Source organism: Athene cunicularia (assembly GCF_003259725.1).
Source record: "Athene cunicularia isolate RWA chromosome 7 unlocalized genomic scaffold, athCun1 chr7_part1, whole genome shotgun sequence".
Taxonomy (NCBI): Eukaryota; Metazoa; Chordata; class Aves; order Strigiformes; family Strigidae; genus Athene; species Athene cunicularia.
In genome coordinates this window covers 31,492,282-31,519,504 of record NW_020799107.1, presented here as the reverse complement: position 1 = coordinate 31,519,504, position 27,223 = coordinate 31,492,282, and the positions used below count along the sequence as shown (strand labels likewise).

At 40.8% G+C, this 27,223-nt stretch overlaps 1 protein-coding gene across 1 annotated transcript in view; it reads right to left on the bottom strand.

Annotated features, from left to right (window-relative positions):
• The window catches only part of THSD7B (thrombospondin type 1 domain containing 7B), a 363,825-nt gene that overhangs the window by 23,682 nt on the left and 312,920 nt on the right, over positions 1-27,223 (bottom strand). The window contains exons 17-19 of the mRNA XM_026852525.1: positions 12,041-12,174; positions 11,136-11,289; positions 487-628 (exon numbers count right to left, since the gene is read on the bottom strand). Of these exons, the coding sequence (XP_026708326.1) occupies positions 487-628; positions 11,136-11,289; positions 12,041-12,174 (430 nt within the window). The remainder of the gene's footprint in view (positions 1-486; positions 629-11,135; positions 11,290-12,040; positions 12,175-27,223) is intronic.

Sequence of the window (27,223 nt, the reverse complement as noted above, 5' to 3'; positions counted from 1 at the left end):
CTATGACCACCCATATTTGCCTTCAAACCAGACTCTTGTTGCTATTACTGGCTTCACCAGAATCACACAGATGATACTTTTTAAACTGGGATTTTGTAATTAATTCTGTTGCTAACCCACCAAAAAGAAGAGATCCCATTTAACCTGTTTTATTTCCACTGTACCTGCAATGACAACTTAAATTAAAAATTGTGCATTTGTCCACTAATCTGTGGACAAAAAAACCTGGACAAAACCTCCACAAACTGGACACACAAAAAAATTTAGGCATGTAATTCAGTGAAATCAGTGGTGTTTACACATAACTCTTACTGTCAAGGCTTTAACCAACACCACAAGCAAACATAATTGAAAACACAACTGGGGAAAGCCATTAAGGAGCTGAGTCTTTTATGCAAAGATATTTGGAAAAGTAGAACATCAATTTAATGGATGTTGTAATTGGCGCCACTTCCTGCTAAGAGTATATTGGAAAGTTATACCTACCTGTTAGATTGTACTGATATTGGAAGCAATTCTGGTTAAGAATACATGGCTTCATTTGTGAATCTTCAGGGCAGGGCTTTGTATTGACAGAAGACCTTAGCACTTGTCGAGTTCGGGTTTGCATAATATTCGGATCACATACCTATATTCAAAAATGATGGACAGGACAAGAGACCCTAGTAAATCATAGAGACACCAACTGCCTGGGGTTGTTACACGCACATCCACGGCCATACCGAGCTACACTATAATCACGCTTCTGTTCTAAAGATACTTAAAAGCATATGAAGGAAAAGAAATGTGGTTCAAAGGTAAGAATCCAATAGCACTAGAAGTCATCTTTTGTCCACCCTGATTCAGTTATTTTAGGCACTCCTATACTATATATGTCCAACAGGATAAAGCCTGTGCCATTTTACTGTGCTCTACTTTCCACTTCTTTCCAAGACTCGTAGTAAAATGCCATAGTATGGAATAATGGGACATGATTTCTGGCACAATTAATGTATTTTTAAGTAATAACTGATGTTACAGCAAACTGTTTATTTCTAGGAAGGACATTTGTAATTGCGCATCAGCTACGGTGCTTACAACAAGATGGGGTGACTCTTCAAAGTATGTGATACAAATACTGATGTCCCACTGTCTATAAACCATTTTCATATGAATATGAACTAACTGAGGCTGGTTTTCATTTGTGTTTGTATATCACAGGCACAAAAATTGTTTTCAGCAGGCCGCCATCCTCACTCAGCATTGTGGCATGGGGCTGTTTTCCTTTCCATTTCACTGCAGACAACAGTGACCAAATGTTTTCAGCCTTGCAAGAAACGTCTCCTTTACATAGACGAAAGCATCTCTCCATCCCCACAAATCCCTTCCTGCAGCACTGGAGATCTCTTCTCTGTGGATGTCACATGGAGGCGTCACCTGGCTCTGCCTCCACCTTTCTTAAGTTTTTCCCTTCATTCAGGGCTATAGCATAAGCACTGGCTGGACCATGTGGAACACGGTGCCCCTGCAGTGCCCCAACCCTGGCTGTCAAATCCACATCTCATGCCAATGGGAATTATTTCAGGAGGAAGGAGTCACAGCGCCAAAGATTAAACGCCCGTGACACCAGGCAGAGCTAAGGTGAAGAGCACTAAGGATTGCTGCTCTGTCTCATTAAACAAAATCACCAAAAAAAAGTCTAAATAAGCTTATTCTGAAACTCGGGTGATTATGGGAACATGTAATAGCCATTTCAGCTGCAAGGCTGGGATAGAAAAGCAGCCCCAAGGGCAGGGGCTCTGACCTGCTAAACTCTGGCAGAGTTTTCCCACAATCTAATATAGAGCAGGAATGGGTGTGTGAAAATGGTTGCAGCAAACCTAATGGTAATAAATCCCTATTAAAGGTATTCACAGCCATTTACTGAACAAGATGACCTATTTAATTCCTAACAGTCTCTCAAAAGGACTAAAGATTGCTCAGGAACAGAAAAGAAAGCCAAAAGACAAATGCATATAGAAATACGTTTTCATAAATGCTTGGGAATTTAAAGCATGATTTTTCTACAGAGTACTTTAATTACTAAAAAAATTACTAACAGTTTAAAACCCCAAGCTTATGCTCATGCAATGAACTGTCTGCAAACACTGAACCCTGCACAGGTGAAAGTATGGATAATTCCTGTATTGTGAATATTAAAGAGAAATGTAATGGTGATGCAGCATAAATCTAGATCTCAGACTGCTGTAAACTGGATGAGTTGCACAGATGATAGCATATCAAAACAAAATAAATATTAGGATAAATAGGAAAAAAGTCTGGTCTGTTCTCAAAATACATTGTCAGGGCCTATTTTCTTGATATTTACACTGTGTGAAGGAAATTCTATTATGTCATTGTTGACACAGATCTTGTCAAATCACTTTAAATGGTAATCTTATTTGAATATCCGTGGTCATGTAAAATACACAATTATTCTTAATTGTCTGAAAATTAAACCTATGCTAAGTGTTTACCAATAGTTTACTGCCTTTTCCACAACTAATCTGATTGTTCATCCTCACGATGCACACTAATAACTTAAATGATTTACCAAACAAAACAAAGTAAAAAAATCAGAGAAGGTATTTCAGCAGCTACTCCTGATGTTTCTCTGCATTATTTTACCAAAACGAAAAAAATCAATGAGTGTTGTGAAAGAAGTTAAGTCTGTGCCCTCTCAGAAAAACCTGCTTTTGCTCCTTTTAAAATAAGAACCTACAGACAGAAAATATGCATCATTTGTAGATAAGTAACTTCTTTTAATAAAATAGTATTTTTCCCCTGTCTTGCACACACCCCGTTGTGCTTGATTACAGGGCATTGACGCAGCTCAGTGCTGCACATGCTGTCATACAGCCACACAGATTTCCTGGCTAACAGGACCATTTTCTCTCTCAGATGTCCTCCTGGTGGGTAGCAGACCAGTTTAACAGCCGTGACTCAAAGAGGTCAAAGTCTATCTTGTGCTTGCCAGGATCCAAATAAACGACGGGTTTACTGCAGCTCAGAAGCTGGCGTCCTCACTGCGCTGATGAGCCATGTTGTTCAGAAGCCAGAGCTTGTGTGATAAGCTCCCCACCTTTACCAGTTTTGAATAATAAAGAATCTCTGTAGGAAAAGTGTTCATTTAATCAAGCTGAGTACACGGGAAACATGCAAAAATTCAAAGTCGGCAAACTGTAACTAATATCCTGTAATATTATTTGTTGAATTTCTCTTTACGTCAATTGAGAAGTCAATTTAGTTTTATAATTGATTTTCTGGCCTTACTCTTTCAAGTTAACTATGTAAAAAATTGAGCCAAATACATATGGAACTGAATAAGCGGCAGGAGGGAATGACTTGCAAAGAAAAAGATGAAAGCTGGGATTTTCAAAGGAGCAAGAGGGAGCCGAGTATCCAGCTACCCTAGAATCTCAATAGGCTTGGGTGCACAACTCCTCTAGGACCCCTCCAAAATCCCCAGCTGGAAAAATTAAATATATACAACATGGCAAAGGTTGAGGAATGGCTTGGCAGACTCAAAGTCATTAGGGAATGTGAAAAGTCATTAGGGAATGTGAACAGCGAAAGGTAAAGAGGAGGGATTGTTTCCAGTGGGGAGATGCTGAGAGTATTAACTAGCAATAACAAAGAGAAGTGTGTAAGCTGCACAGCAGGAGGAAGATATTATGTCACCATTGTCACCACTGCCATCACTACCAATGGTACATCCTAAATTTGGATCTTAAAAACTACTGAAAGGGAAACCAATCACCATCAATGGCAAATTACATTTTTAGGAGGTGGGACAGAAAGAGCAGTCAGTAATATTACAGAAAAAGCAGCAAAGTAAAGAAACATTACTTGAGTAATTAAAGTAAGAAATTATCATAGAATTAATTAAGATTTGGGCAGGATTACGGAAAGGGTTGATTCTGAACATTCTCACAAATGAAGAAAATGACAAAACCAACTTGACTGTTCAAACCCCCTTCCATATGAAATAGTGAAGATGCCATTCAGATACACAGATCAAGACAGGATCTGCTCTATCCCACTAGGATATATCTTATCATAAGCATATCTTCTTATCATAAGCATATGTGAATCTACAATTTTGGGGATTTTAAATAAATAAAACCCACTGTGATTCAGCAATCCTCTACTGAGTATCTCCATTTACAACTCCTCTCTTCCCACTGAGTGGATGCTATACTTTCAAAGACGTTATTTTACTTCCTACTGTTCTATTAATAACTACTACTTTCACTGATCATAGATTAAGCTTTTTTTAAAATTATTTTTACATTAAGTCAGATATTACCTCCCGTAAGGTAATCACAACTGGTTTGTGCTCAGCATTAGCTGACACTTCCTCCACAGTGGAAACTCAAGGAAAGAGGCAAAGGGGCAGCCAACAACACTGTTAAGAGGTTACATACAGTGGAAACATTTAATAGTGGGAGTTCAACTTTGACTTTTATTTTTGAGATCATCTCTTTATGGTCATGTTACTTATCTTTATGCCTGTGGTTATAAATCCCATAAATAATTTCCATAGTTGGAGAATTTGGTATGTAACAATGGGGTACAACTGGGCGTAACGGCAAATCTCCTTACGCAGAAACTGAAAGCCAAGGTGATGGACTTAGTTTGCAATCATTTATTAAGGTAGATTTAGGCACTGACAAAGCGAGGCGATGGTTGAACTTAGTACAATGCAGAACCCCGTGCAGGTGCTGAAGCTCTCTGCACACACACACAGAGCTTGCTGGTACGTGCTGGGGTCCAGATGGAACAAGTCTTGCACAAACCTCATGTAGAGGAAAGAGAAAAAGAAGGCAGGGTGAAATTCAGCCTCTTGCTTGGGTCTCAGCTCCAGGGACATCTCCAGCAAATTGCAGTAAGAGCAACTCTGGAGACTCAGCACCTTCACCTGATCTTTCCAGGAAACTGAGGCTCTGTCAGAGGGCTACCAGGAAGGACAAGTATTTCTTGCTGCAACCTGGGGACCATCAGAGTTTAGTGCCTGCTTAGCAAGTGGAAAACCTTTGTCCAATTTCTGCCTCTATTCTGGGCAACTGAAACCCACTTCTACCACCATCCAGACTAGAAATAGATTAAAGATTTATGGATCAAAGGAAGACAATGAATATGGGTGCCAACTGGCCATGAATATGAAAGGAAAAAAGTCCTAAGAAATGGAAGTAGCCGTGATGCACAAAGATCGAAGGTCTGAGGCCTAGAGAACTCTATGTACCTTCAAGGTTAGGTGCCAACTCATTTTGGCAGTTAAGTTTTACAGACTATGTTGGATTTAGTCCAGGTTCCTTCCTGATGACTGTAAGCAACGGAGTGTATAATTCAAACATGTGCATCCTTTGGAATTGGTGATAGGAATGGCATTAATTACTGGATGGAAGTAATAACAGAGACCTAATTCAGGTCACACATTAATAGCCTACAGCAGTAGGATGTCATATGCAGACACAGTAAGTTTCTTTACGTGTATAACTATACTGTCTCAGCCTTCTTTATCGTATTAAATCACACCATTTCCACTATTCTTTTCTATGAAGTGTGAAAAAGTTGAGCTAGAGCCAGAGATCTATAAACCAGATTATATAAACCACTACAGAAACAAAATATTCAGATTAAATGAGAGGTACATAAAATGTTAAGGTAGGAACAAATCAAGAGTTTTTCCCAAATGACCATTTAGGAATTTTAAAAGCCATCATCTTGATTCTATGGAGGAATTTTTTGGCACTATTAACTACTGCATTTTTTTAATATTTCTATTAGCCAATCGCATTTTTCCACCATGGCCACCTGTCACTACTTTAAGCTAACATAAAAAACAAGGGACACAAATATACACAAAGGATGTACCCAGCCTTTGCTTTAGGCAATAACAGAACAGACAAAAGCATAGAAAGTTTGTTCTGGAAGACAAGGATATTAAACAAAATAAAACGAGGTTATGAATGCTAAATTCCAGAGTAAGAGCTGTTACCATATCACACATTAATATACGCTATTAGATCTTCTTTGTGATGGATTTTAAAAGCTGTCCATTGATCTAGGCTTTCATATGCATCATAACTGTACAGTACAAAGGTTGTAACCCATTAGAGAGCTCTTTAAGCTGTTTAATTTATCAAACAGCTTGTATAATGCATACTGCACTATAAATAGCTGGCCACATTATATTTAACTGGCTATTCATACGGAAACATACAACCTCAAACTAAGGTAAATGCATTGGCGGCAACAGGATTTGACTATTTTTAACAGTGCAATGAACCGTTATATTGTTCATGCCGACGTGGATGTTTTGTAACAATTTAACAAGCCATTTACAATAACATGAGCAGTCTTTCGAAATGAAAATGCATTTGCATAAATTTTCCTTTTGAGATGCATCTAGTTTCTGAAACCGTAGCTGCCTCCATATATAACCATTGCTTTTTAAAAAACTATTCTTAATTACGATGGATAAAAATAAAAAAAATCTAAAAAATACACCAGTATTTATAAAGCTATTTAAAAAAACCCCAAAACATCACAACTACGCATAAGGAGCAGTGCATGTTCTTCCAAAAAGCCTTGGACCAACATAATTCTCATGCTTGACCTGAATAAATTATCTCTTGGGCTAGAAATACAACTCCGTGGAAGCTTCATTCTTCAATCCAGCCTCCATACTGCAGGTCCTCTGCCAAGCCCACACATAAAGGTATTGGCCATGATGAAGACTTTGGTAACTCACACAGCGAGCCCCAACATCTACAGGAGTCCATAATTTCTCTTCCAGCTGTCATTTCCAAACTGTAATGACTCCGACTCGCATCGACAATGAAGGTCACCGCAAAACCTGGGAGTTAGCTGTATTGCCTGGTGCCACTTTTTAATATGGGCCGTTGTTGCAATATTACACACACACCCCCTGCCGCAGATTCAAGAGAATAATAACTCAGCTGTTGCAAGTCCTGAGCATTGTACATCACTATTGATCCATGAGGAAAATGCTCTCTGAAGCAGACACAGCTGTTCTCACTCACTAGACATGTAACCTCCTATAATTAACTAATTTCAGACCTCTTGGAATTAGCTGCTAGAAATGCCAACAGCTGAGGCAAACAAGGAGGCCACTCTGATCGGCTACGGAGGCTGCGACAGCTATCCACACGACAGAGAGCTAACAAAATAAATTTGAGGTAATTATTTCAGGGACTTGTAGCACAACTTGCATATTAACTCTTTTTAAGAATGCTTTGATGAATTCAACTGAAGTCAATTAATTACATTTCCAAGTCAGATGAATACAAAGTCGAGACACCGCAGGAAGTGCATGTTATTCGATCACTGAATATGTAACAGAGATGGTAGCATTTTGGTTTCCAGATTGTTTAGCTGAGTCTTTGAGCAATCAAGTGATGATGTCTGACTGAACACGCTATTGTAGCTGGAACTGGAACGAATACGAAATCTCTGAAGCAAAATGCAAGTCAATCCAATTTGCTTATGGGTGTTTTTTTTTTTTCTAACTAGCAAGCTTCAAACTGTTAGTTTAAATGGCTTTAAAGCCTTGATATTTAAGTTATGTGGATGTTACTTAGCGACAAAGAAGAAAACTTTATGAGCCGAAAAATAGTCTTCAATCAGAGGGAAAACTATTCTGAATTTACTTCTCACAATAGAGAATGTGAGAATAATAGGGAAGCTTTAAATCAGTAATTATGAGTTTCCAGAATCCAGTAAAGAGACAAAACCTCAAAAATAACATCAAAGTATTACATTTCAGACAGCTGCACTTCTGGGTGACGGCAAAGTGCCATTAGAGGACATATTAAAATTTAGCTTTGTGTAGCAGTGTTAAATAGCACTATAATCAAGATGCAAAAATTGCAATTCAGTTGGAAAATACACATATAAGAACTGTGGGAACATCTTAAATTACAAAAGACCACCCTAGAAACATGAATATTTAAAAGCAAAAGGGAAATTCAGCCAAAACAGGTAGAACATATACAATGTTTTAGCAAAAAGGAGCATTGAAGAAAATATTTCCTATTGATAAAGAAGTTGCCACCTTCATGACTCATTGATTTCAACACGATTCAAGATCATTTACTATCCTGAAAGTCAAAAATTCACATGGGAAGAGTATTGCTACAAGATAAAACCAAATAATACCCTAGAAAGTATCCAGAGTACAATGACATATTGACAAAAGGTACACTGGATAATCTAAAGGCCGTTCTATATTCAGCTGATAAGAGTTAGTTATTCTGCTATCAGGATGAATTTATTATCAACGTTATAAAATATGAGTAGAACACCAAAGCAACTGGAAAAGAATTCTCACCTGACCAAAATCTTAGGTAAATATCTCAAATCAAAGAGCTACTATAGCAAAGATGAGGCTGAAATTGTGATTGTTCATTTCTTACAAAGTAGAATTTGTCAAGTTTCATAAATCCTCTTTATCTCCAGCAAGCCAAACATGACCAGAGATACAGGAAGATTTCCCAGAATGCTCTTTGGCAGCACCTCACAAGAGTGCTATGACTAAAAGAGTGCCAACTATTTTGATGTGAAATGTAAATGTGCTTGAAAAAGAGCAGCCAGGATGTACAGTTTTGCTTTTTCACTGCAATATGATGTGATCCTTCAAATTTTTTTTGGATTACTTGCGGAAGAGAAAGGAGCCTTACTTAGAAAATAGATTTTTCGGTGAATATTCAAAAAGCATTTGATGCATCCTTGGAAGACAGGCATTTACTTCCATTTTGGCATGAAACAGAAACCATGCATAACTATACCAGCTATTGAGCAAAATTCCCTCAAACACAATTAAACAGACAGCCCTAACGAGCAAAAGTTTCTATGTGCGCAAACTTACCGATGCGGTTTTTGGGCCCGAAGACATTTGATGCAGGGCTGGCAGCACAACAGGTCTGACCAAAAGAGATTCAGCCCCAGATGCAGACTCCTATATTTGGGTGTCTATATGCAGGGTGTCTATGCAAGATCCAGACCCAAGCTCTCACTTGCAACCAGTGGAGCCTCTTCAACTGATCGTACGCAGCTCTTCCCTGACGGACAAAAGGGTTCCTCCGTAGGCCCCACTGCCTTTGTAACTCCATTGTTCATGTCCGCCAGCTTGTGGCCATTCTCAGTGACCACCTTTCCTCAGAAGATGGAGGGCTGCACTGATTACCCTGCTGCTGGCAATGCCTCCCTCCTGGCCACCGTGTTTCTCACAGCGGGGCCCATTGCACCGGTATCCCCCCACACGCTGAAGATACACCACTGTCATGGTACGGCCATTCTGCACTGAGAGCAAGCCCAGCACTTGCCTTGGAGACGTTAAGCATGTGCCCTCCTGGGAGGGACTGTGCTGTGTGGTCTGGTCCTCTCTCAAAACCAAACAGAAATAGCAAAGTAGCTATAAAAGGGAGACAGCGCTGCTGTAAACTCGTCAAAGGGAGGGTTTTATCTGTCCATAAAACTTCAAGCTGTTTATTGCCTCGTATCTGGGCAGAACTATTTAAACACATGCTCCATGAGCACACAGTCATCTCAGTTTCACAACAAAGCCTTGCAGAACAGCTTGTGAAAACATATTGTTCAGTTAATTGCATTGGCATACAGATGCCCTCACATTTATGAATTAACATCTACTGTGGCAAAAGGATGTACAAGGAGACACAGGGACTGTGGCACTGAGTCCTGCAACTGCAAAGAGCTACGCTGCCTGATGGAGTGCAGCCCACAAGCTCTGGGCATAGCTTTCCTGCTTCTGTGGGATAGAGGCTTCACCATTGCCAAAAAGGTGCCTTAAGGCAAAAATTGAGGGTGTCTGCAGGATATCAGGGTGCTTAAAGCTTCAAGCAGTCCTTTGTAACCAGCTGATTGCCACCAAGGCACCTGAAAAATACCCAGTGGCCTTGAAGATCTCTGCATTAGTTTACTGCATGCTAAAACAAAGAAAATCTATCTCTGAAAAAAAAAAGTCAACAGCAAAGAAACAGCCCAACCAAGTACCCAAGACTCTGTATCGGTTGCAAGAGAGTTCTACTTCATCAAATCTATGCTGCTCAGGAGGAGGCGAATGCAGGAAATGAAACACAAGATTTTATCTGACATGTTCTTACTGAGTATATTGATACGCTACACAAAATATTATGGAAGGAAATTACCTGTGTCAGCAGTAGTATAAATACCTGTCCAATAACCACTCAGACTTTTGATAACGGCCCTGTTAACACAGGGGCAATGTATATATGTTTGTCAGTTAAATACATCAAGCAAGCCTATTAAAAAAAAAAAAAAACAAAAACAAAAAACACCAAGATTAAACCTGGCATCTATTTCAACACTGATCAGACAGAAACAATAGGTTTGAAATTACACACTTTGAGGCCAGAGAGTTTTCACAGGACAGAATTTGCAGCTTCGTTCCATCTTGCACACTTAGGAAAACACAGAGCACTTGGCAGTGGCTTGAATCCCTGCATAATTCACAAAGTTTAGAGTATTTAGTGACATGACAAATTGTTCAGGCATCTTGCTGCCATGCCCTTCTGTCGCTGCTGCCTCAAATCTTCCCTCAAGGTTTTGAGGAGGAGGAGGAGACATTGGACAGAAATAGTGTGTGTTAGGAAGGGAGAGCTGTCATTCCCTCAGGCCTAAGACCTGTCCAGAGGAGTGCCACCACCAGGGTTTACCAGCAGGCTGTTATGGCAGTCATGTATCACTCACAGAGCTCTCCCCTGCAAATATTTCCTAACACAGACAGCCCTTACTGCAGCTAGAGTGCTGGTCCCTTCACCAGCTGTACTTGCGTGGGTCCTTACCCATAGACCAAGCGGAAGGATGTGTTGAATCAGCTGTCACAGTAATAACTATGGGTTATTATTTACTAACTAATTTTCTATAACTCAGTCTCTGTAGAAATATAAATATCTCAAGATTCAACTGTGCTGGCAGTATCCATCAAGCCTGATTTCCCTCAGAAAATAATCTACTTTGTTAGAAAATAACTATCTCATGAAATGGTTGAAGGACAGAGAAGATGGATACGTGAGGAACATTGCCACCACGACACGAGAAGGAGAACCTACCTGCGGACACGTGCTCCACTGGCCCCAGTCAGACAGCGCACACTCACTGGGACAGTACAAGCTACACTTCTGCATCATATCTGGGATTTCAGCCTGATTACACAGTGCACTGGGTACAGTCTCCCCTCCGTGCTCCTCAGCAGTACTCACACACCTACAGAGAAAACAAGATATTTTCATTAGAGGTTCATCAGTGTACTGCAGAAGTGATGGATATCAACAGGTCTGCTTGACCCCACTGTATGTGGGATGCTATATATAACACAATAGCTATATGCAGCATGGCTGATCTCAAAGCAGAATTAATCATGTTAATGCAAATCAAAACCAGCTACACACACGACGTGCTTTTGTTACTCACACATTTCAATAACTACTTTAAATAAATATTTCAAGCTTCATACGGAGGGATTTTAACTTTGATCAGCTGACAGATGAGAGAATAGAAAATTACAACCAGCAAGAACAGACCTTTGTGCTCCTGCTAGTAACACAGGGACATTTGGAAATAACTCAGCATTTCCCCATGCCTAGGGAATGAATACTTACTAATAATGAACGCCAGTCCAGTGTGTGCAGTGCCATTACCTGGGGAAAATGTTAGCAAATCAGAATATGGAGGCTTTGCACCTCAAGGGGCTTTATGTACATATGGCATTTAGGTTGAAGAATTCTAATTTAAACATCATGCCTTCTTCCTGAAAGACGTCTTGATCGTAACACAAGGCTGTATCTCTGAGATGCTTTTCCTGTAAACCCCTGCACATAAATGCGTGTTTCTTTTAATTTGAAATACATTGGACTCAGCAACATACTCACTGTCAGATGGCCAGGTACTGCAGCTGTATGCAAATATGCATCACCTCTTTTTAATCTGGAGTACCTGTGCTTTTGACTTCACGCACCTGATTTTCCTCGTTTGTATTCCTTCTCCACAGTGGAGGGAGTTTTGTTCACTGTTGATTTTGCACGGAGACCATGGTTCTACAACCCAAGAATACTGATTGCACTCGCTGTAGCATGGGACTGCCTCGTACACCTGCCAGAAGAAAGAATCAAAATTGTTCATTTGAACTATCCAGGTTGGCATCTCTGCAGAAATGCCTCAGCCAAACCCAGGGAAGAGAACACTGAAGAATATCCCGGCTTACGCTCCTCATGCTAAGGGTGTTGTAATAACTTTAAGTTCATTTATTCATTATTGACTTGTCAAGGGATTTTTAAGTACATAATAAACAGCAGTATGCATGCAGCATCTTAGGAAACAGGATAAATAACAGCTATTTCCTACAGCCAGAAGAAGAACTCCATTAGAATTTCATTTGCTCCGACTGCTCTCGCTATAATCTATCACACGCCATTCACCGGGACTGTATATATTGCATCCTTTTCTGTTTCAGAAGGTACAAACTTAAAATCAGCACTCATTCCCCCCCCAAAAAAAAACCCAACCACCAAAACAAAAAACAAACCAACAACTCAGCCACAGGTTTAATAATGTATACCTTCACTTTAAAATAGGAGATTATGACTATGTATGTTGTGGCCACAACAATTAAAAAAAAACCCTTATTTGCAACATTTTGGAGGTGCAGGGACAAGGAGATCAAGATACTAGTCGGAAAACAAAACCGGTGCATCATGAGAAAATTACTTTCATATCAAATGAAAAGAAGATAAATTGCTAAAGAAAACCCCTCAGGAACAGAAAATGTCAGAAACTAATTTTAACTGTGGGTCTGTCTATGCATTGTGCATAGGTTTAGCGGAGAAAAAAGAGTAAGAGAAGCTGAAAAGTGCAAAATACATGAAGGAGAAAAGAAAGGAAAGAGACAGACAGAAGTGAGGACTGGTGGGGGCAAGCATGGCACGAACTAGTGACAGCATCACATTTCATGCAGAGGAAGGGGAAAGGGATGGGAACAAAGGGGGCAAAGGGTACGATTAGTACCACTTTTCCTACATATTATTAAGCACAAATCCTTTTTCATGGTCTGTGCACAAATAACTCAAGAGAACGTGCAGAATTTATTAGAACTACCACATCAGGGATGAAATACACACAGTGATAATGTTTGGTATGACAACCACACACCTTGCAGCCTTTTGGGGGAGTGCAGGAGGTGGGCGACATTTCCAGCTTTCACTGGGCTTGCTCAAAGGTCTTTGAGTGATCACAGTGCCCCTCAATCGCTCGCTACGGGCTAATGATTTTGGCACGGCATGGTGGTGGTATTTGGCCTAACTAGATGATGTACAGGTATCTATGTGTAGTACAAAGGGCACATAGTTTCCTAGACTGAGCAAGCGGCACCCCAAGTGCCACCGGTTAGCCGTGGAGCCACGCTCTTTAACATTAACCAGTGTACACTAGAGCAAAGAGAGGAAGCGCCCACTGAGTGGGACCCGTGCGCGGGAGCAGCAGGTGGGGAGCCCGCAGGCGTGGGGGGACGCGGCAGCACGCAGCCCAGCGAGAAGCCACCCTCCCACCCCAGCCAGCCTGTCACCTCCAGGGAGTTCCTGACTCCTGCACACACTGGGGAGAGTAACAATCCTTCTTCAGGCACTGCAAAGCCTTCGCATTCCCCAGAGGCAGCCAGGAAATGGATGTAGAGAGACAGGGAGTATTTATTAGTTTCTCTGCTCCACGGGGTGTTAAGAAAAAAACTACACTCTGCCTATGTTGTCTGACAAAACATACTGCTGTCTGCAGGAGACGATTAGTTGAAGAGGGAAAAGTGTGCTTTAGGTGTGATCAGAGTTTCCCTCATCATGGAGGGGAGGCAAAATCAAGAGAGAGTGAAGTGCCAAACTTGGTGAGAACTGGCTGCTGGCAGGCAGGGGACCTGCAGCCCAGGGGTAGACGTCTCACTGGGCAGTGTTAAGGGAGGTAAAACTTACTTATTAATAAGTCTATTAAGAGCTGGATGGATGCCTGCTCCTGCTCTTTAGACTTTTGGAGAGAAAGACGAGGTTGGGAGAGGCCAAGAGGTGACGACACGTGTGCCGCCTGCATGCCTTCTGCAAACACGGCGGGGCAGCTGGGGCAGGCCCAGCACAAACAGTGGCTTTTGGGATTTAAGATTCTTCTCCTTCCTTGCTCTAATTAACAACACTTCCTCAGGGTTAGAGGATATTGCTGTGAACCCTGCAGGTCATGACACAAGCCCTGTCAGCTTTCCAGCACTCATCCCACCGCCTGCCGCCAGCAGCCTCTGCCCCTCGCTTGGGCGAGACCAAGTGCTTGGAAAGCCCGGCTCATCTCAGTGAGCCCTGAGTTAAAATCTGTTAAACCTCAGACCTCTCCAAAACAGCAAAGCCCACCTGTAGTTAGCAGTAGAGGCCTAACATCAGGAATTGACCACAACTGCATTTTGGTAGTCAAAACCTTCTGCAGCATTTACCTGATGTGGTTTCTGTGTAAGAAAACTAGCAGGGTTTAGGCTGGGCTGGGATGCCACACGAACTAAAATATATCCGAGGAAACATGTGAGGACAAAATAGATCCCAGATGCAGTGACACAAATACATGTGATATGAAGTGCTACTTCAGACGAGCTCTTTCAAGAGCAGGCAGGATCGCAATAATAAAACCAGTTAATAGAGTATTTCTATTCTGCTGTCTAATCATGTCAAGCTGGTACAATTACATGTGGAGCCCCATCAGCTCTCCTTCTCTGACAGACAGACATACATCCCACTCTGCAAGGGAGGGCACACAGCACTGGCCATGCCATTCCTGCAGAACCCTAACACCAGGCTCCTGACCTGTACTGTACTTTCGATTCGGTCAGGATTCCCGGGTTACTCTCACCACCAAAACCCCCAAACATAATTGTTACAAATAACCCGTTTTCTGAAGTTACTGTGCTGACACTACTGCATGTCCTGTCTGTGGACACCTCTCTCCTCTGCCCTGCGTCAGCACGGAGCAGGTGTCACCCCTGAGTACCTCTGAGACACACCAAGGTGTAAATAACCACCACGTGTAATTGGGAGGGACAGATTTCTTCGGAGCAAGTTACACGTATCGGTAGAGTCTGCTACACTTTTAAATGGGAGTCTCAAAGCAATGTGAGATTTTCATGGGTATGTGGGTATGTGTTTTGGAAGCTGTGAATATAATTCATGACTCTTCGCATTTAAAACTACTGTGATGTGGCATGTGATCCTCTCTTGCATGGGACAATGATTTCCTCCTGTTTCTCTCTCCTGGTTTGCCATCATTTCTTTTCCATCACTTCAAATTCCTCTTTTTTTTTTTTTTTTTTTTTTTTTTTTTTTAAAAAAGCCCAACAAACCTTAAAGGCTTTCATGTCTATCTTTTGCTAACAGCCGTGGTACTGAAGGAGGTCAAACAGATGATGTTGTTGATTTTGCATTTTCAAAGGATTTTGGCTAAGCCTTGATGTTCTTTGGGTCCCACAAACCAGAGGAACCTGGGATCACTTCCCACCTCCTGGGTCCAAAGGAACACCCTGTCCCAACCCTGAACAGAGGCTGGGATGGGATGTGACATCCTCATTCCTCACCCAACCCAAGGAGCCAAAGTGCCTGAGCCTGGAGGGGATTGGGACGTGCTCCCACAGATCCCTGGCTGCAACACAGAGTGTATCCAAGCTTCAAATTTGACACAGTCTCAGTATTCTGGCCCAGACCACATCTGCCATCTGCTATTTCTGCTGCAGACACAGACATCTCTTGTCCAACTACACCGCTTCTCTTCCCAAGACAACAATTTCTTTGAAAATAATCTAATTAATGCTCACCTTTCTGCAAATTTATGCAAACGCACTATGACAGCGCATTTACAAAACCCTTCAGACTGAGACACCCAACACATGTACAGAGCTGTACTACCACAATCCATCTCCTGAAGGGCAGAAACTAAATGAAGACCATGCAATGGGAACAGGGGCCCGTTGTTCTGCACAGCTCAGGTGGGAAAAAGATGCTGGAAGCTGCAGACACCTGACCCGGGCAGAGCTGCGGAGCTCAGCATCCAGGGGACCAGCCTGGCTCCATCCCTTAGTGCCTCAACTTTAATTCTTTAAAGAAATAAACACAGTCATAATACTTTCAGCATTTTAGGAAATTAACTGCTTTCCTCAATTTTTATTCATATTCACATGCTGGGTTTTGGTTTCAATGAATCAAGGGGTGAAATGATGCCTGACTGAAGTCAATGGGAGTTTTGCCACTGACTTTCATAGGATCAATGTATCACTCTTTGTAGCCATAATTAACCTGAAATACATTAACATCTGAATCTTAAAATCAAGTTGATGGGCACATTTTTAAATAAATTAAAGGAAAGAAGAACAAAAAGCAACTTTTTAAGAGACAAACTGCTACAGCCTTGCCCTAATAAGGGAAGCCAGTTCCCATTCACTCCAATGCAAAACCATAAGTCCTTGCTAAATTATCTTGATGTCAACAGTTACTTCAACAGGATATAGAAACTTTAGTCTATTTATTTTCTCTTTTAATAGCTGATACTTGCCTTTTAATGAACAGTCCAAATGTCTAACCACCAGAGAGCTTTTATGTGATTTATAATGTTCTGTAACATTTATTTAAATGTAGGTCAGGAAAAATACTGACCTTGCAAAGGACATACAGAAATAAGTGCACTTGCTCAAGTGATGTGATTCATAGGAAGAAATTCATACCTATACTTCAGGTAGCTTCTCTGATGACCACCTGCAGAGTAAACTAGAATGAAGTTAAGTTCAGCGCTTCTGAAAATCATAGTGACTTCATATTTCAGTGAACATCAAGATTTATTGTTCCTCAAGGTAAATATTGACTTTGGTTTTCCCTCAGTCGATATTTTAGCTTTCAAGACAGTAAATCTTGGTGTTCACCTCAACTAAAGTCAATATCTGCTTATTATATTAGAACAACCAAACTGATCACTGTAGCAGTTGCCTGAGACCCTGAGGAAAATCTCCACGCAATTCATTTCTAATAAAAATGGGCTAAATTCATTGCTAACTTAAGTCCATTTCACATTAGACCTAATACATCGAAACACCCAGAACTGAAGAGATAACAACCTACTTTTAAACTATGGAGACCATCATGCATAACACTAAAGCTAGACAAGATCTATATAGGAAAGAAAGCTGATTTGCTCTGGTTTGCAAAGACACTTGCTGGTAAGAAAATTCAAGCGCAGATATTAAACCCACTTCTACTGAGACAGGCCAGCAGCTTGCTCACTTTTAGTACTTTTTGTGTACCCACTTTTACATTCCCTGCATATCCAGGCTGCAAGAGGAGGCAGCAGTGGGATGTCACCATGCAGAAGTGGCCCTCTCCTCCTCTTAGAGCCCACAACTTTGTGAAATCTGGACCACAGCCGGCACTTCTCTTGCAACCAGCTTGACACTAATGGATCCGGAGCATGGTGGGAAATACAGCTCCAAAGATGTCCAGCCACTGCAATTACCTGCAAATTTGACTTTTAAGTTGACTCCATCTAGTTCATGCAAATCTCTTTTTAGGTTGTAAGGCGCCCATACATTAACTGAGTATTTTTTATAATGCTCTAACACTGCCTTCACATTCCATTTAATCCAAACCAGATAATTTCTAATAGTAGGTTTCTTTTATTTCATTCTTTAAAACTGAATTCAAAATGGAGCACTTACTTTGTTAATTACTTAAGTGCATGTTCGATTGGGTAGATCTAAGCACGCATTTAAAAGCTTTACCAAATTAACTGTATCTGAAGGACAAGTACTTGCACATTAACAAACACATCACAGAAATGACCTCATTAAAATTTCAACATTAAATAGTCCTCTTTAAAATAAAATTGATTGTATTTCATGCTAGTTTATAGATTGATCACAATCATCAGAAATATTCTAACCACTCACCGGTATTAAAAGTGATTGAACAATTCATTTTTAAGCAATTTGGATTTTGCAAATCAGCTGTTTCACTGATGAATACTTGTCTTTAGGTATTTGGATCTGCAAATAACCACCAAAATTTAAAAAATATTGCTCAAGAATGACTTGTATGACAAACATACAAAACTTTGAATAGATCAGCATGCAGTAACACTTCTGAAATTATCAGAATTCCTGAATTTTTATGCCTCCAGCAAATACCTGCACAAATATTCATGAAGCAAATGCAGCACTTTTAGTTTTCATTTACACCCAAATCAAAGGAGTTAGTGTTTTTTACCTCCTTTGTGGTACGGAGAATAGAAAATCAATTAGAGCTTCTCTAAGGTTAGGAAAAGCCTTCACTGGCGCTGAACTAAGTTTATAGAAAACATACACCTGCCTAAAACTCTGTAGCTGGAAAAAGGATGGGATCAGTTTTATTCTAAGTACAAAATATGAATTATGAGTCAGGGTAATAATTACTATAGCATAGAGAGAAAGACGTATCAATTTCCAGCCTCTGCCCTGCGGGCAGTATAGAAGCACCTACAGGAACAGACCCTTCACCATGACTCTAAGGGACTAGCCATGGCGACAGCCTTCAAAAACACTGCCAAAAAATGATTTGCACTGAGTAGGAAAGGTAAAAACAATTATCAATCCTCTGAAGTTCCCCCAGCTCTTGATTATCTATTTATAGCCCGACCCTCAAAACCACTCAACTTTAATCCTAATTTACACATGAGAAAACTGAGGATGAGGAATTAAGTAATTTATTAGACGCTGGTGAGGGAGCCCTCAGGGAGCAGGGCACTGAATCTGGAAATGCCCTATTTCTTGCACTAACTGGATGACATCTCAGTTTAAAATCAGATAGTGAAAAGTTCAGATAAAGACATTTCAGGATGAAGCCATCACAAAAAGCAGAACTGTAAAATTCTGGCTGTAAAATAAGGAAAAGAAGAGAAATTAGGAAAGCAGCAGAGTATTCTTGCTATAAAGATATCTGGATGCTCCACTTTCCCTCACCATGTCCTTTAGACACTTTTACTGTATCTAGTCTTACGCTGGACTTTACAAAATGCTCCTAGTAAATCCCTTATTTTCTTCTAATGGATGATTAAATATGCAAAGACAGATATTGCTGTATTTCAAATTCTAAGGTGCAACAATGGAATATGCCTTGTTTAAAAATTTAATTGAAGTGAGCTCTGTCGAACCCCAGTCATTACAGCTCACATTTGTAGAACTAACATGTTGCTCATCAAGGTTTATTCATTTATATTTACTAGTGGTAAGTGGTTTTATTTTCTGTAAGATTGGTGCAGGCATTAAAAACACCAAGTTGCAATACAGTAAAGCATAAGTCCTCCTTTCTGGAGATTAAAATAAGAATTTGGCATCATTCAGTGTGAGAAAATAAGGGAGAACACGCAGCTCCTGGCCCCAAACCTGCCTCCCTGGCTTTACTCAAGGTTATACTGTCACTACAGCCTTTGAGGAGCAGAACACAGCATGGAGTATAACCTTGCAGATGTACGCAGATATTGGGTATTTATTTCTACCTGAAACACTCAGGCAAGAAAATTTAGTCTCAGAGCTACACAAAAAAATTGAGATGTTGAAGTGTGAATGAGGGATATGTGAATACAATCACAAATGACCAGTTCCTGTGTATTTTATTGTATTTTATTTATTATTATTTTATTTTTTAATTGAAAATATTGACTCTAGACAAGAAATTAACAAATGCCATTTTACTACACTGTCAAGTATGGGGGTCTAAAGCAAGGCAGAAACTCGTTAGTGAGAGTTTGGTGCATTTTTGCTGATTCCAGAAGCTGTAGGTGCTGTAGCTTCTGCCGTCTCCCTGTCACAAAGCTAGGCAAGCATAGCAAATTTAAGTAGATATAAATAAATCAATGTCCCATGTTTCTGAAACAGCATATTTTGCTGCAGCTGAAGGATAGTTTCAGGAGTAACAAATAAATGTGGCACCTCACTGGATGAATCTGTTATGCAGTAATAATGCTGGATCCAGTTTTAAAGAGGAAGGGGAAAAAAGCTGATTGATGAAGAACAACATCGAAGCCCCTTTTTACTAAATGAGAACAATAAGATAAGATGAAGACAGATTGCAACACCAACCTGAGCCTTTGTAGATGTCCATGTTAGCAGGGCATGACAAGCAGAAAGGAAAGAAAATTATATATTCATTAGTTTAGCTGCTGCATGATAATATTGAGAAGAAAAAAAAAAAAAAAAGCAGAAAATCTGCTTAAAATAAAATTGCCACAATGTAAGATTGCATTGAATTCTTCGATTTCCCCATCTTTCAAAAAAACCACCAACAACTAACCCTCAAGCAGAAATCACACGTTTATTTGTGAGTGAATGTAAAGCACAACTATGCTGAAGAACAAAGCAAAGTTCATTCAGCTTCATCCAGCAATCCTCTGGATTTCATAAGCGTGTCTCACGATCAAAGTCTTAGGATAATAAAAAAAAAAAAATCAAAAAATCTGTGAAGCTTAACCTAAAATCTGGTAAGAAGCCCCACAATTACGGAATATCAATCACAACAGATATGAAAGGCTTTCAGACATTCATATTTTAATTGGGTGGCACTGTCTTCAGTGAAGCCTGGAGATGACATGCAGAAGGCATGCCAGGTGGCTCGCAGCCAGCTAGCCTTCATCAGGTGGGATCCGATCTCCATGAACACCATCAATAACTCAAAGTAGATTTCAGTATGGAAAAAATAACTGATAAAAACTCAGTAACACGGGCATACAGCACATGGACATCCTACAGACAAGCAGGGCTGTGTGGGGCAGCTGACACCAAGATCTCCGGGGGCCCACTGAGTGCAGGAGCTGCACTGTTTAAGTCCGTATCAGATTGTCCTGCAGCCCACAGGCAGCCTCACTGAAACACCGTGGGCAACATAAACATCAGCCTTCGCTAACTGGGCAGCCTGGTACTTCCACCCCTCTCACCCGGCAAACACCAAGCAAAGCCCGCGCAGAGGAGCGCCAGGGATCACCCGGGCTTGGGGAACACGGGGCTCTGAGCGGGGCTGCGGCCGCCGCGGTCCTCTGCCCTGCCAAACCAAATCACAGCGTTTCAGCAGGTCAGAAACCTGGCCCGGTGGGATATGAGCAGGTGATTACAAGATCCAGAAGCCAAGTCATCTGTCACATGAAACGAAATAAATGCCGGTACTAAACACAAACAGTCCCAAAGAAGCACTTTCTTTGTAGGCATCTGTACAACAGGCAATTTAAAGAAAAGACCATCAGAGCTTACTGCTAAGTTAAAAATGATGCCTCGGAGACAAAGTTTCAGCCCTAGTCTTTCCTTTAAGAGACTTTACATCATTTCAAGGTCTAAAACCTCCAAATTGATATTCTATCAGTTTATTTTCATGTCTTAAGCAAGAATGAATTAGCGTGGCGGAGCAGCCACACGTTTGTCCTTACATAGTATGATCGTGGACTGACAATTTTTCCGCACAGGATTTAAAATCAGTTAGCCAACAAGAACAATTTGATTGATAGTGCTATAGACAAGAAATAGAAGAGACTAGGAGGTGTCAGGCAGTTGAAAGTTATGTTTTCTGAAACTCACTTCCATGTGACTACACCAAAGGCTAGAAGCAGAGAGAACTGCAAACTGCTCCTGGGGCTTCCTGCAGTCACGGCAAGAAACAATCCAGTTTTAGGTGCCTGCAAAGCAGGAATTGAAATGCAAACCAGCTCATAACCTGATTGTTTCATTAGGATGAGACTGTCACTCTCCCCCCAGTTCGCTCAGCAGCAGGTCTGATTCCTCCCCAGCAGCATCCAGACAGAAACGGATGCTCGTAGGGAGAGCAGGACAGATGCTGATGGATGAGTGATAGATCCCATAGCTTCAGAGCTCGGAAAGATCACCCACAGCCTGATTAGTAACTGGAGCTGGAAAATTTTCTTAGAAGAGCAAGTTACTGCAGAAGCCAAGATATTTGACAGCCTGTTGCATCGCATATTTGTGGTAGCTGTCTTACTGCCAAGACAGGCAGATGTTAGTACTGCGTTTAGACGCGGCGTTAGCTTGAGCGATTTTCTCTGTATAATTACAGGTAACGCAGATCTCCTAGCTGTGCTGCTGAGAGGCCAGCCTCGTGACAAGGCAGCTGAATTCACAGATTTGAAGGCAGCTACAATCACACCGCTGCACACTTAGAAATCCTGCAATCGTTACGATCTGACAGTTTTTATTGATATTTCTTATTGGCGGATCCAGACAGAAAAGATTTAGGCACAGAAGAGCTAAGTTTTCTCTCCCAAATGCGTATGTTCGAGAAAAGTGATGTGCTGCAGAGAGAAACCATGCTTCTACCTGCGACTGCTCCCCAGCAAGAACATCCATATTTAATAAACTAAAGGCTCCCTTGAGCCAAAAGTTAAATTCTACCCAACCTATTTCAAACATCAGAGTGCACATACACTATCCCCTGAGCAAAAAGATAAGAGGGAAGTGCTTGCAAGCCACTACCTTACAGGGTAGCTGGTGTCTCTATTCTGGATATATTTCTTTTGCATTTCTATTCCTTTCTTTCAGAGCAGGGAATATATATTTTCAGATTCCTACATTTCTATCATTGACCCCTATTTTGAGGTTAAATGCTTTACATGGACCTGTACAAATCCACATGAATCAATGGGAAATCTTATACTGATTTTTACTGTTTCAGTCATGCTGTGGCAAGCAAGGAACACCTGAACATTTATAGGTACATCACTGAAATTTAGAAAGAAAAAAGTATTGATCATGGTGAATGTTTGCTGCAGTACCTATTTATTTTAAACGTACATCAGTAGTGTCTCTCTATATATAGCTGCTTAATGAGAAGCTATATAAAAAACAAATAGATGTTTCTGGAATCAATCCAAACAGGAAAGACTGTATATCTCTAAATACACACATACCCATTGTCCACAAATATCATCATCTAGCACACAGTTGTTTCCTTTGTACCTTGTTTTTAAGGAGTTTATGAGTGTCTGACTATTAGAACCTTACCAGAAAATAGAACTCCTTATTTGTTCATGTACCAGTGGGTAACATACCCCATAATAACCACCACCAGTGCACCAAGTCCTGCTCTGTACCATTGCAGCATGCAGGAAGGGTAACATACCCCATAATAACCACCACCAGTGCACCAAGTCCTGCTCTGTACCATTGCAGCATGCAGGAAGGGTATGTCAGGGCAGGAGTGATTCAGCAGTTCTCACACCTCTGCCATTCCCCAGAGCACCACCGTCACGCATCGTGATTCTGGAAATAATGGAGTAAAAAAGGCTGTTTCCAAAACAGTAAGTAAAAGAAGAAAATAGAAAGTAAGTGCATATGGAGACTTCACAGCACAGCTGTGCTTTGCAGTTGTACACACAAACCACTCTACCTGAAACCTTTTAGAGAATTAAATAATTCAACAGAGCAAATAGCATGTATAAATTAGAGGATACAACAATTTAAAGGTCATGCAAACAGTCTAAAAGAAAGTATTCACTCAGCCCATAGCAGATTAGAAAGAGAAAAATTAAAAGGCAAATGCAAGAAACTGAAGTTGAATGGCGGATCTGAAAGGAACTGAAGAGTCAAAGAAATAAAGAAAAGGGAAACACCATTATCCATTGCAGGAACCACACAGAAAAAGCCCTACACTAAACCCAGGCAATTTACAATTAAGGGAATGGTAAGAAATGAAAGATCACCAAGGGTGAAGGGAAAGAAAGGTGAGACTAACTTTTTGTGATGGGCACTGGCTCAGAATGTTTGACCAACAAGGAGGGCAAACTTGAAGAGACACTTGAAATAACTCCTGGGTCAACAGGGTTATTTAGGAATGATAGAGACAAGATTGCCCAGCATCCTTCAGGAGACGCAATGTGAGAGAGCAGGAGGAGGAAAGGGGAAAACAAACAGTGAACTGCATAAGTCAGATAAACTTTTATTCTTGGAAAAATATTTTCTCAGAGGCATTATCTATAAGCAGCAGAAAATAACAAGGAGATGAACAGCAGGCAGCATGGGTTTGTCAAGAACAAACTGTGTGAAATCATTCCGATGTTCTTCGGTAACAGGATAACGGATGCCGTGGATAGGGATGAAATGGCAGGTATTATGTTGACTTTAGTAAGCCTTTCACACTACCTCTCAGGCTAAGGAAATATGGTCTGGGTGAATCTAATACTTGGTGAGTACAATGTTGGAAAATCATACTCTGAATAGTTAATAGTGTAAAACCGGTAAGAAACCTCACACGTGGCTCTGCAGAGCTTTATGTTCTGTATCCAGTCACATTCCTTGTTTTCATTAATTTGGGGCTGTTGGATTGAAAATTATTCTTACTGATGCTGCCAAGGTGAGAGGAGCAGCGAGGCAATTGGAGGACAGGAAGAAAATTCAAAATGGGCTTTATGAATTCAAGAAATGGACTGAAAAAATAGGCTGAAGGAGAATTACAGAACTAAAGTGATAAGAGACCGACCAGTCGACAGCATGAATGCAAGATGAGAGAGAACTGGCCCCTTAGTGGTATCACTGCCATGGATCCAGAAATTGTACAGCCATAAAGAGAATGTGATTCAGTAATATCGTAAAAAGACAAGACAAATGTAGAGTTTGTAAAACACTGAAGTACCACTTCAGCTATGGCACGGATTCAGCTCGGGAAGCATGTCCAGGTGCATGTACCCAACTTTATGAGAAATTTGAAGGATTTGAACCAACTGAGAGCCAATGGATGACACTAAGATTAATAAGACCCGAATCAAATTGCCAAGGTGAGCGGTGGCATTTCCACTGTTGCTTTACAGGTAAACACTTAAAACACCAGTATAATTAGTGACAATCTCTATGATGGCAGGTCTGTCAATGAAGCATGGTATCATTGTCAGATAAAATAGCAATACTGAATCATAAAAAGAAATAATTCTGCTTTATCATACCAGATGCAGAGTAGCAGAAAGACACCTGAGAGAGCTTTAAAGAGCTTATTCCAGCAGCTTGAAACCGTCTATCTGCAGCATCACTGAGCTCCATGCTGGCTAATTCACTACTGCCTTGAATAAATCACAGACTGCTAGACTGTATTTTGGAAACCAGGGACTCTCTTATACCTCATACAGGAATAGGGCGGTGGAATTACCATTATATTAAATATTAGAGCACTGTTATAACACTGCCTACAGTCCTAGCTCCTCATTGTAAAAGTAACATTGATAATGACAGAGTGGCTAAAGGAAACCCAGGAAAATAATTCAGGGTTTGAAAACACTGGCCTGAAAGTAAAAATATAAAGAAACCTACTTCTTTGGTTCAGGTGAAGGATGGGGAAGAGGAGACTTGATCATTTTGGGGAATATACAGAGAAGATTTCTCTTAGAAGAACTCTTTTTAAACTAGTAGGTAAAGATGAATGTTCCCAAGGCTGAGAACTGCAGTTAGACACATTCATATTCAAGTTACGAAAAAGAGGGAACTTTTTAAGCATGAAGGAAATTAATTACTGGATCAGCTTATCCAGGGTAAATCCTCCTTCAGCCAAAGTGTGTGCCAAGGTGGGGTGCCTTTCTACAAACCTGCTCCAACTCCACAAGTAGGCAGTCAAGTAGCTTCTGCTATACAAGAGGTCAAAACAGACCGTCATCATCATCATCATCATCATCACGGTCTACGTCCGGCCTTAGGATCTCTGAAAAAGGAACTCCTCAGAAGACTTCTAAACCACATATTAATCAGCGAGCACCACATTTATTAACCCATATAACATATTTAAAATATAAATTGTATGTTAAAATTGAAGGGATGCCCACGTGGATTTTATGTGCATTTCGAGATTGCTAAAAAATAGTTCTACACTATAGATCAGAAGTGCACTGGAGTTCAGCCAGTCCATGTGTCACCCCATAAATGTTGATCCCACAAAGATGACAATACTTTATTTACTGCATCAGCTCTAGCTACTAAATTGTAACCAAGAGAGGAGCTGGAATTGAGCAGAGAGAATCCACTTTTATTTAGGTCATGACGTTGCCAGTAGAATGCAGGATGGAGGAGGAAAACAAAAAAAGCAATTATTCAAATAAAGCAAACACTCTCTTGGCTTGCATCTGTTCATCAATGACTTCTGCCATTTCTCAGCTGTAACTCTGGTGTGGGTAAAATAGATGGCATACTTGAAAATGCAAGCTGGACTCTCCTGCCTCTGGACAGAGGCTCTCAGGTCTTTGGCTTGCTTCTCAGCCAACTGCTCCTGCTGGCTTTTGTTACTAACACCCCTTGCTTAGCAATGCATCCCTCTCCCTTCTGCAGGTCAGTGTGTGGTACCTGGCACACGGACAAGTATATGCATGTATGCATGGACATCACTAAGAATGAGTTGATTGACAGGAAAGTGAAAAGAGAAAAAAACCCAGAGAGAACAACCCTAATTGCATGTGAGCAAAGAAGGGCAAATATTCACTGTACGGAAATGCATTTCAATGAAAACAAGAATAAGAGGAGAACTATGGTAACAAGAAATACTGGCAGTGACACAGAAAGGGGTAAGGGCAAGGAAAAGACAAAGGAAAATACTAGAGGAAGAGGCTCACTGGGTTTTACCAACACTTGACAAAGTACAACACAAAGCAAAATAGGTCTGAGGATGGACAGAGGCGCGTGGAGAGGCAATGCCAAAGTTACTTTGCAATAGGAAACACATGGAGCCCTGCAGGGCTCTAGTTTGGCTGTTTCTTTGTGATTTGGCGAGTCCTGTAACAGCTTCTGATTATGTGAGACACGTGCAACAGATCAGAATACTTAGAAAAGAAGCAATGTTTAAAAGGCTGATGCTTTTATACCTATCAACTGACAGTTTAATATTGACATGAGTGCCATCGTTTGCTCTACATACGAACAATAGACAACGCTCCCACGGTTATTTTTAGCTTGTTGTACAAAGTCACTTTGGGAAATCTTTGCTTTCAGTGAGCGATGAAGGCGTTAAAAGTCAAGCTCCATTCTCTTTCTATCAAAGCCTCTCCCGCAGTGCAGCTGCACACCGGTGTGTAGGGTCCAGACACATATATTTCTACTGTTGCTTTTGGCCTGCTGAGCCAACAGACTGTACACACACAATATCCTCCT